Genomic DNA, 17,011 nt, shown 5'->3' on the forward strand with positions numbered 1-17,011 from the left:
TCCTGAAAGGCGCACACAGGTGTTGGTATTCAGCTGACAGCACTGCGCGGCCGACAGCCCTTCTTTCTCTGGCCACCTGCACACCTGTACTGCCTGCAGATGCTCTCCTCTGTCAGACGGCAGACAGTCGTTTTATTAAGTTCCTGTATGAATTATGTATTACACCTGCAACAGTAATACACACAGCAGTTTTTCAGCCTGGGGCTAGAAGCTGAAATGAAGATGGTGTAATTACAGCTGCTTTTGTGTGCTCAAACAGGCCCACACACACACACACACAGACACACACAGACACAAACTCACACACACACTTTTACTTTTTTGGAGATTTTCTCAGGAGTTGTTGCAAGTGATCATTCACTCATTGTCCAGCTGGTTACATCTGAGTGACTGTCATTCCAGGAAGGGTGGTTGTGTGTGAAGTTGTTTGTTGTGGGTTTTGTTGGTCAGTTGTTAATTTTGTGTGTGTACACGTGTGTGGATTGGATGTGGGTTGCATGGTTTGTGTAGACTGTATGAGTGAATTTTGTGGTGTGTGTGTGTGTGTGTTTTGAGGGGTTGTGAGGCTGGCTGAAATCCCTCCCTCTCTCCCAGGCTGATGCCCGCGGTGGACAGCACCCTGGACGGCTCCTTCCCGCAGGAGGAAGTAGAAGAGGAGGAGGTGTGGCTCTATTGGATCGACAGCCACAAGGAGCCCCATGGGAAGTCCATCCGCCACTTGGCCCAGGACGCCAAGGGGAACCACAAGATGGACGTGGACATCATCACCTATTACAGGTGCAGTCCTGCAGGGGACCATTCTTTTCATGCATTCAGTGAACAGTCAGAAAGCCCTGGAGGAGAGGCACTTTCCCAGGATGCCATGAGCATGCTCTTATTATCACTAGTGCAGCAGATTGTGTTGATACCCGGCCATTGATTGGCTGACAAAATTGACAGACGCAGCAGCTGTGATAAGGATGGAAGCAGATGAGGAATAGCTCCTGGTTTGCATGGTGATTTTGGCTTACACTTGTCCTATGGTACAAGAAATACAGTTGATAAGTAATAAATAAAGTGATAAATACAGCTGCTGATATCAGTACGTGTATAGGTGCATATTTTTAAATGTGTGTATATTCTAAAATCTCGTCCCTAAGCCCACACAAAGGGGGATTCAGTCAGCTGGTCTGTTGAAGTATTTCAGACTTTTTTCATTCCTCTTACTTACGTGGAGTTCAGTCCATTCTTGAAAGGCCACCATTTCCGAATGTATTATATTGGCCCTTACGGATATTAGTGGCACCTTATAAAGTCTTGTTTTGAATGCCATCTCCTGTTCCCTAAAGTATGAATTGTCTTGATATTTTGATTTTGATCGCTCTGTCGATCATGTTTTTGACGCAGCCCATATAACTCATGGTCAGGAGCCGATGGGGTCCAGGGTGGCCTCTGTAGTTAATCAGAGGTCATGGGAGGATAGATTAGGTGGGTGAGATGGGGGATTTCCCAGTAGCCCTGGCAAGTCTCTTGGACATAGATAATGGTTCTACCCTTCTTTCTTAAAGGCCTCTATCATTCTCTCTCTCCCTGTCTTCCCCCTGTTTCTTTCTTTCCCATCCTGGCCGGCCCCCCCCCCCCCCCGTCCTCCAGGTACCAGCTGAACCTGTTTGCCAGGATGTGTTTGGACCGGCAGTACCTGGCCATCAACCAGGTGTCCAGCCAGCTGCCGGTGGACCTGATCCTGCGATGCATGTTCGATGACTGCCTGCCGTACAACCTGCGTGCCTCCTTCTGCCGCCTCATGCTGCACATGCACGTGGACCGCGACCCGCAGGAGGCCGTGGTGCCCGTGCGCTACGCCCGCCTCTGGACCGAGATCCCCTCCCGGATCACCATCCACGAGTGAGTGACCGCCGGCAGGGTTGAGCGCGTGAGGAACCCGGTCCGCTGCTGTGTCTGAAGTTCAGAAACTGCTGCAGTAGAAGTGTGTTCAGTCAGTAATGCAGACCCACCTCTTCAGACTGCATCTCGGTTTGACCTCAGTACTCAACCCCTAACGCCTGTTACCTCTAGTATTTAAGGTTTATTTTACTTGTAGTATTGTGATATATTTTGGATTCTGTGTTCTAGTGACTGATGTTTTGTAGTATGCTTGGCTTCCGTTGCCTAGTCAGATTGCACGGGAGTGTTGCTAGCCTGGTCTGACACTATTGCTCATTTCAACTTGATTGGATATACTTATATTTTATTATGCTGGAAGTTGCTGTAACGTGGACATGTCAATCCTCTGCCTCACCCCCACTGAGGGGCTTTCAGTGACATCTTTGCGTGTGGAGGCGTTAAAGGGATTTGACCAAAGAGGGCAGTTCCGCCATGGTTACGCCCACACGTGGAATTACGCACGCCGAGAGCTTCCTTTAGACTCGTTGTGTGGGCTGCAGACTATCAATGTGACAATTGGCTGAGTGTTATGTCACCTGGATGATTATGCTGCAGCGGCTGAGGGAGAAATCCCTGGAGAGGGAACGTGAGGAGGCGGACAGGTGAGTCACTCTGCCTGCGAGCGCTCACTGGAATGGGCAGAGTGCTGCTGTCTCTGAGTGGAAAAGTATGACGGCTCACCAGCACAGGCTCTGAGTGCTGCTGTGTTGAAGTGAAGCCTGTGTTCACTTGGAGTGCTGACGTCTGTGTGTAAACTGCAAGTCTTCACTACACGGTGTGTTGATCTCTGAATGAGAAGCGTGACTCACTCCACTCACCACAGCTATGGTTGCTCGCTAGACATTAGGCTGCCATCTCTGTCTGTTGACTGCTCTTTTTATGTATGTGTGATGTTCTTGGAGTGAGAACTGCGACTTTTCACTACACATAATGCTGCGATCTCTGAGTGAAAGCTGTCAGAGTTCACTAGAGGCAATGGTACTGTCTGAGTGGAAAAATATAACTGTAACCAGCTGAATTAAAATTGTGAGCCTTCACTAGACAGAAGGCTGATGTCTCTGAGTGAAAGCTGTCAGAGTTCACTAGTTGAGTGCTGGTGTGTTTTGAATGCTCCTTTGTACTGTTGGAATGAAAACCGTGACTTTTCACTAGACGGAATGCTTCTGTCTGAGTGAGAAATATACCTGTAATCTTGGCAGAGGGTAGCTGAGGCCAAATTGTTAGTATTCACTCGACAGAAGGTTGCTATCTCTGAGTGAAGGCTGTCAATGCTCACTTGCTGAGTACAGGTGTGCACTGAATGCTCCTTTTATACTGCTGTAATGAGAACTGTGACTTTTCACTGCACAGAATGCTGCTGTCTGTGGGGGAAAACTGGCTGTTTTGGCTGCCATCTGACTATAAGTCGCGAGTGTTTGGTAGACAGAACTCTGCTGTCTGGGTGACAGCCGTCAGTGCTCAGGGCTGTCAGTGCTGTCTGTGTATTGAATGCATTTTGTATACTCGCATGATGCTTTTGGAATGAGAACTGACTTTTCACTAGACAGAATGCTGCTGTCTGTAAGTAAAAGCTGCGAGTGCTTGCAGTGGTTGTCATTTCAGTGAATCGACCAGTTGCAAACATCTTTATGTGTCAAGTTATCCACAAACTGAATTGGATAATCATTGGAAAAGTGATGCATTTCTGGAACACCAGTGAGTCAAAAAAAAAAAAAAATCACCTGACAGGCACAAATTGATGTCTGTTAATGAGTCAGCCTTCTGTGTGTATGATCTAATTGATGAGTCTGCATTACAGTGATTACAGTGTGTCTGTTATATCAAATGTATTTTCCAAGAAGGTCAGTTGATTGGTGGATTGCTCTAGATGAGTCACATGTAACCCTTATTTGCCTCATGTTTGACAGTTGCTTTTTTGCCTCACTTGTTGTATTTGTTGCTGTCTTAGAAAGCGTTCCAAAACACGTTAGGACTCGTGATTCGCAGTCTTCCATTACAGAAGGCAGCATGAAAGCTTACATTGACTATTTGCAGATAAAGCCTGACCAATACTATGCCATGAAAGGCCTAAACAGTGAAAATAATGGAAGGTGAATGTATTGCGCATGGCTTTGTTGAAATTCTGTTTTCAAAACCCTCACACATCTCTTTGAGGAATCACTTCCTTATCCATTTATTGATATTTTTAAGGCGATATGTGTTTCGTCATTGTGTCCTGCAGGTATGACTATGGATGTACCTCACGAGATGACATGAAAAGGAAGTTTGCCCCAACCATGGAGTTTGTTGAAGAATATCTCAAAGATGTCGTCAGTCAGCCTTTCCCATTTGGAGACAAGGAGAAGAATGAGCTAACTTTGGAGGTATGGCCTTGGAAACATTCCATATAACGTGGCTTTTTATATCATGGGTTGTTTCAGGTAACAGGAACCCTGACCACATTACTGAATCCTTGATCATTGAAGAAATGGAAACCCAGGGTTCCTAGTTTTCTTGAAGCTTTGTTTTGTAATGTGTCTGCCTTGTGGGCATGGCTGGGGATCTTGTCTCTGAAGCGTTTCCTGTGTTACAGGTTGTGCACCTGGCTCGTAACCTGGTCTACTTCGGGTTCTACAGCTTCAACGAGCTTCTGCGACTCACACGCACTCTACTGGCCATCTTGGATATTGTCCAGCATACTGTGAGCTGCATGGAGAAACTCAGCAAGGGCCCAGAGGGAGGTGAGCAGCTTCAGATATCCCCTGACCTCCCCACTAAATTTTTCTGATGAGGTTGTATTTCCTGAAGCTATGCTAGATCTTGCTGTCTGGGCTGGTTTTCATAGGAGCACAGGTGGAGAAGTGGCCAGTCTTTTGCATACCCCAACTCTTCAGTTTCCCATTACGTTCATTAGCCCTCCTTGTCCCCCCCCCCCCCCCAGGGAACAACGTGATGCGCACCATCCACGGCGTGGGTGAAATGATGACCCAGATGGTGCTGAGCAGGGGGTCAGTCCTGCCCCACAGCCACTCCACCGTGCGCCACAGCAAGGCCCTGTACATGCCCGACAACGAGGACGTCATGGTCATGAACACCAAGCTCAAGATCATTGAGATCCTCCAGGTGAACCCCACAGTGTTGTTATGAGGGCTTTTCCCACATGTCCAGCAGTCACATTATTCACCCCCACTCTGTACAGGAGCTTGCTCAGTCTCATCAGTGAGAACAGCACTGACTTTCAACATTGTCTGCAGCAGCTTAGACTTTGTTTGCATGTGTCCAACAGTTTATTCTGAGCGTGAGGCTTGACTACAGGATTACCTACCTGCTATCCATCTACAAAAAAGAGTTTGGAGATGGTGCTCTCCCCGACAGCTCGCTCTCAGTAGCTGAAATGTCAACCATGTCAGGTGAGGTATCATTTTACATTACATGACAATTTATTTACTTCAGACAGCAATGGCAATTACTGAACAAAGGTTCTGTCACTCTTTCTTTTCTAATAAATGTGGGGTGTCCTGTGGGGGTGTTACCCATTTGGGGTGTCACTATTGTTGTAGCTTTTACCTTCAGTTTGTGATACTGTGGAGTATTTATAAGATATTTTGTTGACTTTGCCGCTCGACTGTTGTAGTTCCAGATCCAGACATAGACGAGATTGCAGCCCAAGCAGAAACCATGTTTGCTGGAAGGTGGGTTTCCCTGGTGAACTGAAAGCTCAGTTGGGGGGAGGAACCACTGCAGTAAAGGAAACTGAACACAGTTACAAACAGCTACACCACATGCTGGGTGATTGACATTCAAGGCAGACCTGGCAAATGAGTCTTGAAACTTTTATAAAGAAAACAGCAGTAATATAAATGAGACGGGTTGGCATCCTCAAATGTTGTGGTCTTGAGAACATTTTGTGATGGCTAATGGAACTGCTAACTGTTTGTTTATTGATTAATTTTACATCAACACAAGACTGTACTAAAGCGCCCTCATAAAATTCTGGGAGTAGGCCCAAAACTCACTGCATGCACTCATGAAAGGTTGATCAGATGATTCTGTGCCTTTCAGTTTCATTTACAGTAAAGTATTGCATTGTGGAACATTAATATAACAGAGTCCGGAGACTCGTTTGATGCCCACGGGTTGAAACTCACAAGGAAAAACCAGACTCACTGAAAGTTCTAAAATTTGGCCAAAAATTCCAATCCTGTCTTAGTCAACCTGTTTGTTAGCTGTTTTGCAGTCTACAAAATCTCTACCATCCACTTATTGAAAATCTCAAAGGCATTTAATCTTCGAGTATTTTTTTAATCAGTAGAAAGACCGTTGGAGCCATTTGGCTTCACATGCTACTTAGCTACAGTACAGGCTGCTATTTACACCTGTTGGCCTGACCCTAATGTGATATTATATTTACCGTGCATGCCAAAAAGTACACCAGTTGGTAAAGTCATATATTGGGGTAATTCACTTACTGTGAGCCCTTCCGGTTTGCGGTAACCTTTTGTAGACCTGTTACAATGGCATTCAGCTGAGCTGCGGCAAAGATTTTTTTTGTATTAGTGAATTGAATGCGTCTGCTGTGACTAGTTCTGACGTACTGGTGTCCTTTGGAACTTCAGTCTTCAAGTATACAAGAGCGCCTCTGTCCTTGCTCTATGTGAATTAGGCGATACCAAGAATTCAGTGTTCCCCAGCTATCGTTTCCTAGCAACAGAAACATTGAATTATTTTGCTGATATATTTAAACAGGCCAAGGTTCTTCAGAAGGCCATTGCTGAAATGATGTCCAAAGTGACACCCGTTTCAGTGTTTTCACGCTGAAAGGGCACAGTCCACCACTGTCAGTCTTAATCTTAGAACCTCTCGTAATCTCTATAATCCGAATTAATCTAGATAAATTACCACTTTTACATCATTATTAATAATGTTAATAGCATTGTTCTAGCCATAATTATACATGCAAGGTTATTTTTTAGTGAATTGTCCCATGTAATGCATTAAAACGGCATGAGTAGAGTACCTCAGACTCATGAACATGTATAGCACAGGTTTGTTCAGTTAAAGTAAGATGGAGGAGCAGGCGCGGTGATTGACGGTGCTGTCTGTGGCCGTGCTTCCAGCCTGGAGAAGAGTGCTGTGGAGCTGGATGACGAGGGGGGGCGGACGTTCCTGCGCGTCCTCATCCACCTCATCATGCAGGACTACCCCCCGCTGGTGTCCGGCTCCCTGCAGCTGCTCTTCAAGCACTTCAGCCAGAGAGCCGAGGTTCTGCAAGCCTTCAAACAGGTGTGTGCGTGTGTGTGTGTGCGTGTGTGTGTGTGCGTGCGTGTGTCCGTGTGTGGGTGTGTGTGCGCGTGTGCATGTGTGCCTGTGTGCGTGCGTGTGTGCGTGTGTATCTATATATGTACTTCTAAATATACATTTAATTGAGATCAGAGATTACGCATAATTGAACTTGAACTCAAATCAAGTGTAAGAAGTGTTGCAGTCCTCAGAGATCATTGTTGTGTAAAATCTCACCGTGGGCTTCAGGAGTGCCTTTCTAATTTTACCGCACCCCCAGGAAAGGAGGCCTTATTTTCTTGTAGCTGTTGCATCAAGGTCAGTTTGCATGTCGTGTTTCTCGTGACTGATGTTTCTAGAATTGGATGTGTGCATTTGCCATCCATCATACCATCTCAAAGACCTAGATGTAGCTTTTGAGCACATTTAGCACACCAAAGCATCACCAACTCATGCATTTCTGGTGGGAATGGCCTTAAATCTGGTGAACAAGATCAAGTCATTCATTGAAAATTTTAGTCATCAACAACATGGCTGCCATAAGGCAATCATATTGCAGCCATTGCAAATGCATTTTTCATAAAATAAAATAAAATAAAAATGAATCTCATAATTGCAAGTCAGTTACTGATCTACACTTGTCCCTATGAGCAGTCATGTATGGTTTAAAGTCAAAGCCATGTCCTTACAGTGCTTAGAGGTTTAGTTCAACTGTTAAATTATTGTTTATACTGGATGTTACTTAGTCACATCATATTGTCTCTGCCAGTGAAGGGGGGAAAAAAAACACTTATTTTAAATTAATTTGGTCAACAGATTTTTTCAGATTGAGACACATTTCTGTATTGGGTCAGATAATTTTGAAAACCTAGAATAAGTGCAGTGGTGACTTTTTAAAAACTCGACAAGAATGACTTTCACAATTGATCCTGGGTGTCTGAAATAATGGACAGTTAAGAGGAAGCGGTGGGAGGGTGTGATGTGGCTTGCAGTGCTGCAGTGTAATGGTGTTGGCCCATTATACATTATGCTGTTGTCTGAGTGGGTTAGTACGCTTACTGCAGTCAAGGGTAAAATAAAGGCAAAGCCAGTGCACTCTTCTCCTTGCACTCATATTTCATACAAACCAGTTTTCACTGTTTAAGGAGGCACTCTGGGTATGATGTACAGGCTGCAGTTCAGAAAACTGTATCCGATGTTCTTTAGGGTTTTACCCTTATTACACTGCCACCGGAAGCTCATCCTGTGAGTAAGTCAGGTTTCAGTCGCTCAGACTGCACACGAGCCGCAGTGAATAGGAGCCTGATATTGAGAATGTAACTTCCTAGCACTGATTATATGGACGCATGGAACCCTACGATGCACGGTTTCCCGTAGCAACAGCTATTGAGTGGTAGCCCTTTCTCATTAGATTATAACATCCACGATGGCAGGGTAAAGTCAGGTGGACCGCTCAATAACATCCCACCAGTGCTGAGAGGATGCTGCCATTAAAAGCAATAGTATTATGTGTTTCCTTCAGAGGAAACCTGCCATTTGGTTTTCTTTTCAGGCATATTTCTGTCAGTATTTCCAGTGTTGTAAGGTGGCTTGAGGTTCCCAAATTGTCATATCAAATTCATATGCAAAATGGCAAAGCTGGTGTAATACCAGTCTAAATGGTAAAATGAAAAGATGCTGTTGCTGTCTAAAACAGGATGCTTGAATTCTGTCGTTAAAGAAAAGGGGGCAGGCCAAGGTGTCTCATGTATCAAACATGCTCTGGCCCAAATGTGATCAATCTGTTTATGTGAAATTGTAATAATTCTGAGGTTTTTTGCAAGTAAGCCTATGTTGTTCTTGGTAGTATTAATAGTTTATTCTGAATTTTCTAACTTGACAGCACTTTGGGTGCACTTGAAGAATTAAGCTTCCATATGAGCTGTGCTGGTTGCTTTGTGTAGGTTTATAAGAATTTTTTGCGAGAAAAGGCCTTCTTGAGGCCTAGCAGAGACCTGTTCTGAATATGGTGCTGTGCAACTCCACTGCAGGTCCAGCTGCTGGTATCAGAGCAGGATGTGGAGAACTACAAGCAGATCAAAATGGACCTGGATCAGCTGCGCCTGACGGTGGAGATGTCGGAGCTGTGGGTGGAGAAGAGCGGAGGCTACGGCAGTGAAGAGCTGGTGGACAGCCAGAGCAAGGAGCAGATCATGGAGGTGCGCCCCCTAGAGGCCGCACAGGGGAAGGGTTTGAGATTTACTGGGCTTTGAGATTTACTGGGTTTATATTATCAGTGTGTATATTGGGGTGGAATATTAGCCATGCAAGCAGCAAATTGATAATTGTGTTGACTTGGATTAATGAATTTGAAGTGTGCATACATTTACATTGCAAGTAACTCTAGGAAGAAAATTATTCAATCTGCAGTTAACTGACTAACAAAGTGAAGGGGTAGTGCAAGCTCATTTTTTTTGTTTTGAAGGAGAAATATTTAATGTTCTTCTCTCAGTGTTGTTATGGCATGTACGCATTAATTCTTAAAATCTGTGTCTTGTAAACAGGGATTAAATGGATTTTTGTTCAAGTAAACATCCAGAATATATATTCTGCATGAACATATTTATAATTCTCAAGTATTTGAAAGATTTACTGCAAGTAATTTCCAAGTACAGTATGTGTTCTGGCAGTTTGTGCACTTCTGTGTTTCTTAAAAACACTTTTTTCCCCTCCAGAAATGAACTCCAGTCTGGAGGGAAAAAATGTTGAGCTCTGCAACTTGGAGAAATAAAAAATCCTATTCAATTACAGCCTTAAAGTCTAAAGGAAAAGGCACAAATCAAGCTACACCTGGTACCCATTTTAAGAACAGAGTCATCCTTGAGCCTCACTAGATAAAGACCCCATAATCATTGGTCTTTAAGACCAAGTCTTGAAAATTGGTAGGTGAAACATGCAGTTAGCAGTGGTGACTGTATGTGTCGTCTTATGAGTGTCCCTTGTGTTTAACAGGAGGCGGGGATACTAAGCCCAGTGCAGGATGGGAACACCAAACCTCAGATCGACAGCAATAAAGCAAACAACTACAAAATCGTTAAAGAGGCAAGTAACTGCATCACCAGTGAAGCCATTGCACTCACCCTCTCATATGTTTGTGCTATAATGGTGGTCCATCAAAAGATAATTGCACACAATTAGCAATCCTGGAGAGGATTAATACCTCTGTCTGAAGCTGGATAAAGTGCTCGTGGGCACACCTAGACACACCTTTTCTGCTTTAATTATAAGTTTTTAATGAATCCTTTTAGAAATAAGTTCATAATAAGCATTCTTATAGAACAAATGGCACCCTGTATTTCTCTTAATCAGTGTCTCATTTTTCATGCCTTTCTCTGCTGGTGCTACCAGGGTTTACAGTTTTAATTATCTGCTCAGTTGTGGCGGTCCTGAACATTGCAAAGCCAGAAATCAATAGCTGCATTATTGTTTCAGCAGGCTATTTTCACTTGCCCCAGGGGATCACCTTATACTGTTGAGGTGAGGTCATTAGAGTTGAATTTAGGTTGCTAACTGAAACCACTTTTTTTAAAAGTGCAAGAAATAATTTGCACTCAAGATTGAAATTAATGACATATTTCAGTTAGCAGCTGGCGTCCCTAAGCCACTAGCATGGCAGAGGTAATCGCAAGTGAACAAGTGCAGTGTAGTAGAAAGTTGATGGGAGGTAATTTATTTAAGAATCAATTTTAAGTCAAGAGATCACCTAATATGGAAGTGGAGGGTTGGAGTGGCATAAAGCATTTCCAGTTAAATTGGAGGGTCCTTCTCATCAATGATTTCAAACGATACTCCAGGGAAAAATTAGTTTTCATTAGTGGAATATGCCCGTGGACAGTCAACACTTATCAATTTCTGAGGGTGAATTTAGGAAGAGAGGTGGAATGATTAGGATTCAGTGTTACCAAATAACATGTATTTTGGGTACTTGTGCTGAAACTGGTTCAATCCCCATAGGCACCTTATCATTTCAGTTCTGTTTTGGACACTCAGAAGGAAGTGGGGAAAACTACCTTGCACATCTTGATGGTTTAATGAGCATTGCAGAAAGAACCTATATTATTAATGATATTCAATGTAAATGTTTAGGAAATGTTTAGTAAATTTGCTTTAAGTTCCCTAGCTGGTAGTGTGGCCCTGTTCACACGAAGGTTGGACTGTCATTGACAGTCGTTGTTGTGCTAATGAGGGTTGCTTTCCCGGCATTCAGATCCTGCTGCGTCTCACCAAGCTGTGCTATCCCAGCAAGAAGAGCCGTGTTCAGCAGCAGAGACTGCTCAAGAACATGGGTGCTCACACTGTGGTGCTGGACCTCCTGCAGATCCCCTATGAGAAGGTGGCCCTCCTTCCATCGCATAGCCACACTGTCACACAATAGGCATATCCACACTGCTCTTATTACACCATCCCCCGATTGCCAGAACCACATGCTCCTACTGCCCTAGTACCCGATGGGCACATCCGCACTACTCCACTCCACCAGTGCCTGACGGGCAGCTCCACACTACCCTACTGGATCAACCCATGCTATGCAGAACCACACGTTCCTACTGCCTCAGTGCCTGACAGGCAGCTCCATGTTGCCCTCCTGCATCAACTCCTGATAGGCGGAACCTCATGCTCCTACTGCCCTAGTGCCTGATAGGCAGCTGCACATTGTCCTACTATATCAACCCCTGATAGGCAGAACCACATTCTCCTACACAAAATCACACCCAGTGCTGCTGTTGCATTCCCTGGTGCTTGGTGCTGAACCACTGCGGGCCTTCTCCACTCTCCCCTGCAGACCGACCAAAAGATGAGCGAGATCATGAACCTGGCCCACAGCTTCCTGCAGAACTTCTGCCGAGGGAACCCACAGAACCAGGCTCTTCTGCACAAACACCTCAACCTCTTCCTCACCCCAGGGGTTAGTATCCCTCCTCTTCCTCACTCTGCTTACCCAAATGTTAATGGAGACCTGCTCAGAGTTTCTTACTGTCACTCTGAGTTGGCACTCCTCTTTCCTTCATCCATTTCACATACACTGTCAATAATACATCTGAATGAATTCACTGTAGCAAGCAGTTTCTGAAAAGCAGTATTCAAAGCCAGGGGTATCTTGGTGTCCTGGCCTTTCTTGCCGTTTCATCTCTGTGGAGGTTATATTTGGCTTTTTGATTATCCATTTCTCCAGAAATATTCCTTTCATGTCTAAATTTTAAGTGAAGATGAGTGTTTTTTTTTACCAAAATGTTAGTAATGTCAAACTGAATGAAGATTTATGTCAGAAGAGGGCAACTGAGCAGTCGGGATGCTTCAGATTGCATTCTGTGTAACCAGTTTGAACTGAGCTTTGGGAATACCTGACATACTGTACTAGTGATAGTAAAGTGCATGAATAATGTTCTTGAAGGGACAAAAACTGTAACAAACACAAACTCCATTTTAGTGAGGTGAAAGGCTGAAAGTGACCCCTTGGTCCCCGAGTGGCAAACAAAGCCACTACGTGGCAAACTGAGCTAACAAAGCTAGCTGAGTGCCTTCACCCTGTTGGGCCACGTAAGCAGATGTGCCTACCATCCCACTCCCTAGCTGCTGGAGGCAGAGACCATGCGGCACATCTTCATGAATAACTACCACCTGTGCAACGAGATCAGCGACCGCGTGGTGCACCACTTCGTCCACTGCATCGAGACGCACGGCCGCCACGTCCAGTACCTGCGTTTCCTGGAGACCATCGTCAAGGCCGACGGCAAGTACGTCAAGAAGTCTCAGGACAAGGTCATGACTGAGGTGAGTGGTTGTCATAGCAATAAGAGAGCCCTTAAAGCTTGAACAGTGGCTTTAACCTTAAATGTCTATGGAAACCCAAATGTCTATCAGCATGTTAGGTACACATTTAATGATAAAAGACTTTGATTTGTTACAGATGTCAAAACACTTTTCACTGGTACTGTTTAACTTGTCTCATGCACCATCCATGGAAATTAAATAAAAAATAACAGTCAAATATAATGAGCATCAGAATCCGATCATTCTGTGTGCAGCATGTCTCAGTACACTGATTAAATTTGTTTTTGGGTTTTTGATCAAGTGGTTTTGATTAAATGATCTTCCATGACTGACTGACTGTTACAGTGGAGTGCCTTTGATAATTGCATTAACTTTGCGTTACCTCATTAGTTGAAGTGATTGGGCACCGTGTTAATCAAAAACAAAATCCCAAATCCAGGCAGGTAAAGTGGGATTAAACGAGTTAGTGATATAATAGGTGACATGAATGCATATAGGTTTATGTGAAAACTGAAAGTACAGGCACTGAATCAAGCAAGCTTGCTAACGTCCCCATTCAAGGTCTTGACACAGACTTGTAGAAGGCAGGTTCAGGCTTAGACAAACATGGTGGAAGTGACCGCCTCTGACCGCACCTGACCGCACCGTTCTCTCCTTAGCTGGTGAGCGGGGGCGAGGACGTGCTCGTCTTCTACAACGACCGCTCGTCCTTCCCGACGCTGCTGAGCATGATGGTCTCGGAGCGCGAGCGCGCGGACGAGAACGGGCCCCTGGCCTACCACAACACGCTGGTGGAGCTGCTGGCTGCCTGCACAGAGGGCAAGAACGTCTACACCGAGCTCAAGTGCAACTCCCTGCTGCCCCTCGACGACATCGTGCAGGTGGTGACGCATGATGACTGCATACCTGAGGTAAGCACGCTGGCCGGACAGGCTCCACAAGCACCCGTCAGGAGAATGTTACACTTCATGAGGTTTTATTGTGATTTTTGCAAAAAGTATTTACATTCCTTGTGGGCAGTCAAATATTTACATGCCAGTACATTTTATAAAAGACAATTCGAGAAAATAGCAATGTTTTAATAATGGCATGTCAGTAGTGTTAACAGGGCATATTTGAATACAACCTCAGGAAAAACATTATAATTTGCACAATTGCAGATTAATAATTTTAATAATTTGCTATGATGTTAGAAATTTTTTGAAAGGTGCATATTTTGTGTATGCAAAATTCATTAAATGAATTTAAATGATTCCCTTGAATTTGAGTATTTTCATATGAAGTTATTGTATTTAATATTAGATGACCTCTTTAATTCAAGTAAGTTGTCTGTTTAAGCTTGGAGGTTTTAATATTTTGTTTTGGCATGAATATGCTTCTGTTGAAGTGCATCTAAAGAGTCATAGGACCGCACTGTATTTCAGAGCTGTCAGTACTCTCCTAAACATCATACTGTAAGAGGATTTCACCAGTCACCCAAGTAACTAAGATTATTAAAATGCTTATTAATTGCCTTTTAAAATGATTAAAATTGAACACAGATCAATGATTCTATTGCAGTATGTGGCACTAAGGGAACGTTCAGGATGTAGGATGTTTTTTTTTTTTTAAATGCGTAGACAGTTCAAACACGGTTGTTGGCGGAGTTTGAAGCAATATGCTATTGGCAGATATTGGGGAACTATGTTTGGAGCTGAGCTTTTAGCTGTCAGACAGGAGGACAATAATTGCATTGAAATATGTTGAATACAGTCGATTGTGGTATTTTTCACTTATTGGAAGCACACTGAGAGAAAATCAGGATTCTGGTGAAGGTCTAATGCAATATCAGCATTTATGGCCCATGTCTAATATCTAACTGGCTGCTTCTCCCTGCATGCTGTGGTGCAAATGAATGAAAGCTATGTGTTGAATGTTTACAGGTGAAAATGGCCTATGTGAACTTTGTGAACCACTGCTACGTGGACACAGAGGTGGAGATGAAGGAGATCTACACCAGCAACCACATCTGGAAACTCTTCGAGAACTTCCTGATAGACATGGCCCGGGTGAGCTCATCTCCCAATGTCTCAGTGTAGCGGAAGCTCACGCTCAGTCTAAGAGCTTGTGCTTTTTAAGAGGCGTGTTGTAAATGCTTGGGTTTGTGAAGGTGTGTCGTTACTCTCAGGTGTGCAACAGCACCACGGACAGGAAGCATGCCGACACGGTCCTGGAGAGGTATGTCACTGAGACTGTGATGGCCATCGTCAAGGGCTTCTTCAGCTCCCAGTTCTCTGTCAACAACTCCAACCTACAGGTACAGCATTACCCGCAAGAGAACTACACTTGGCCCAAAGCCTCCTGGTACACACTTGTGTGTGTCACTGATGTATTCAAGGTTTAAATTTTCATATAACTCAGTTACAGACTGTATGACAATCTAAATCCTGGTCTGTACTCTAAAAGACTGTTAGAGTGGGGAGCAGGAGAGTAACACAGTGGTACTCACTCTCTCCACGGTAGCAGACTATCACACTGTGATTCTCTTGTTCTCCCCCTGCAGACCCACCAGCCCATTTTCATCCAGCTTCTGCAATCTGCATTCAGGATATATAACTGCACCTGGATCAGCTCACTGCAGAAGGCCAACATCGAGAGCTGCATCAAGACGCTGGCGGATGTGGGTACGTCACATGGTCGTTAGATGAGTCATTTAGGGACTGATCATCGCTGCGCTATTCCCTCCACCTCACATCCATTACACACATGGATATACATCAGGGTTCACCCCTTCTCTCCTTGCAAAACCATTTCTGTGTTAACTTAAAACTATTTGTTTTTTTATTATAAATTCAATGAACAATATGCTCAGAATGTGTTCAGCTGGGTCATTCTTTTTCATATGGAACAAAAGGCTGCAGATATTGACCCCTTTTCTACACAGAATTAGGACCAGTCAGAACCAGAATCATGAAGTGAAAGGTTGGATGGGTCTGAGCTGATGTGTCCGTTGTATTTCCTGGCTCATTCACTTCTGCGCATCACCCAGCCCAGACAAGTGTGAGACACCTCCTATTTCAGGAAAATGGTGCAGAATCTGTCAGTCCAAAAAAGCAGAAAGTTGAAAAGTTGCTCTCGGGAGAAATGCTTGATCTTGTTACGGGAGCAAGAAGCTCGGTTCCACAGCTCAAGGTTCTGAGTAAGCCTAAATGAGAAATCCACCTGGAACGAGAATTCCGTAACTCTCCCCGGGTTCTGTTCCAAGTAAAAGAGGTACAAAGAGAGGCTGGTGTAATCCTACAGTATTGTTAGGTGGTGTTAGGAATTTCCCGTATGAGTCCCCATCTACTGTATCACTTCTTCAGTAACCCCACTGGGTTTGCAGCTCCCCTTTTAATCCCTTTAAAGAGTACCTGGATGCCCAGAGGGAACGTTGCCACTCTTGCTGCGGTGTGTTTGAGTTGGAGTGGCTTCTGTGTGAAGTAGAGCTTCTTCCTCGTCCCTAGCTAAGAACCGTGCCATCGCCATTCCCGTGGACCTGGATAGCCAGGTGAACACGCTGTCCCTCAAGACGCACACCAACATGGTGCAGCGGGCCGCCAAGGGTTGGAGGCTCTCAGCCCGCACTGGGCCTCGCAAGGAGCCCCTCGGAGGCCCGGACTACAAGAGCATCATCGAGAAGCTGCAGGTCTGCCACGCGTCACAGACCTGTCCCATTTATCAACCCAACCAATTGCTGGCTTACTGGCCCACTATAAGACAGCTCCATTAGGTGTTCCATTTATATATTCCCAGCAGACTCTCTCATCCAGGATGATTTCAGTAGTTGACACAATTTACATGTTAACTGTTTATACTGCTGAATATTTATTCGGGCATTTTGAGTGTAATGTATGAAGTGTATTTTCAAGACAGTATTTTATCTTCTAGCTGAAATAAGTGGTCATAGATGAGCCTGCTAGTGTTTGCTTGACTGCCTTGTGTTGCCTGCCACTGTGTGCTGGTGGTCAGTGGATCAGAGATGACTGTATGCTCTGCT

General features: G+C 44.5%; 1 protein-coding gene across 2 annotated transcripts in view; it reads left to right on the top strand.

The window, feature by feature from the left end:
• Nucleotides 1-17,011, top strand: part of itpr2 (inositol 1,4,5-trisphosphate receptor, type 2) — an 88,833-nt gene that overhangs the window by 24,074 nt on the left and 47,748 nt on the right. For both annotated transcript variants that reach the window (XM_036519818.1, XM_036519819.1), the window contains 18 exons: nucleotides 595-777; nucleotides 1,633-1,884; nucleotides 4,145-4,286; nucleotides 4,496-4,643; nucleotides 4,844-5,025; nucleotides 5,189-5,312; nucleotides 5,537-5,594; nucleotides 7,020-7,185; nucleotides 9,213-9,380; nucleotides 10,174-10,263; nucleotides 11,429-11,554; nucleotides 12,005-12,127; nucleotides 12,793-12,993; nucleotides 13,653-13,904; nucleotides 14,916-15,041; nucleotides 15,161-15,289; nucleotides 15,536-15,656; nucleotides 16,479-16,660. In XM_036519818.1, the coding sequence (XP_036375711.1) occupies nucleotides 595-777; nucleotides 1,633-1,884; nucleotides 4,145-4,286; nucleotides 4,496-4,643; nucleotides 4,844-5,025; nucleotides 5,189-5,312; nucleotides 5,537-5,594; nucleotides 7,020-7,185; nucleotides 9,213-9,380; nucleotides 10,174-10,263; nucleotides 11,429-11,554; nucleotides 12,005-12,127; nucleotides 12,793-12,993; nucleotides 13,653-13,904; nucleotides 14,916-15,041; nucleotides 15,161-15,289; nucleotides 15,536-15,656; nucleotides 16,479-16,660 (2,773 nt within the window). The remainder of the gene's footprint in view (nucleotides 1-594; nucleotides 778-1,632; nucleotides 1,885-4,144; nucleotides 4,287-4,495; nucleotides 4,644-4,843; nucleotides 5,026-5,188; nucleotides 5,313-5,536; nucleotides 5,595-7,019; nucleotides 7,186-9,212; nucleotides 9,381-10,173; nucleotides 10,264-11,428; nucleotides 11,555-12,004; nucleotides 12,128-12,792; nucleotides 12,994-13,652; nucleotides 13,905-14,915; nucleotides 15,042-15,160; nucleotides 15,290-15,535; nucleotides 15,657-16,478; nucleotides 16,661-17,011) is intronic.

This window comes from Megalops cyprinoides, chromosome 25 (genome assembly GCF_013368585.1).
Source record: "Megalops cyprinoides isolate fMegCyp1 chromosome 25, fMegCyp1.pri, whole genome shotgun sequence".
NCBI lineage: Eukaryota > Metazoa > Chordata > Actinopteri > Elopiformes > Megalopidae > Megalops > Megalops cyprinoides.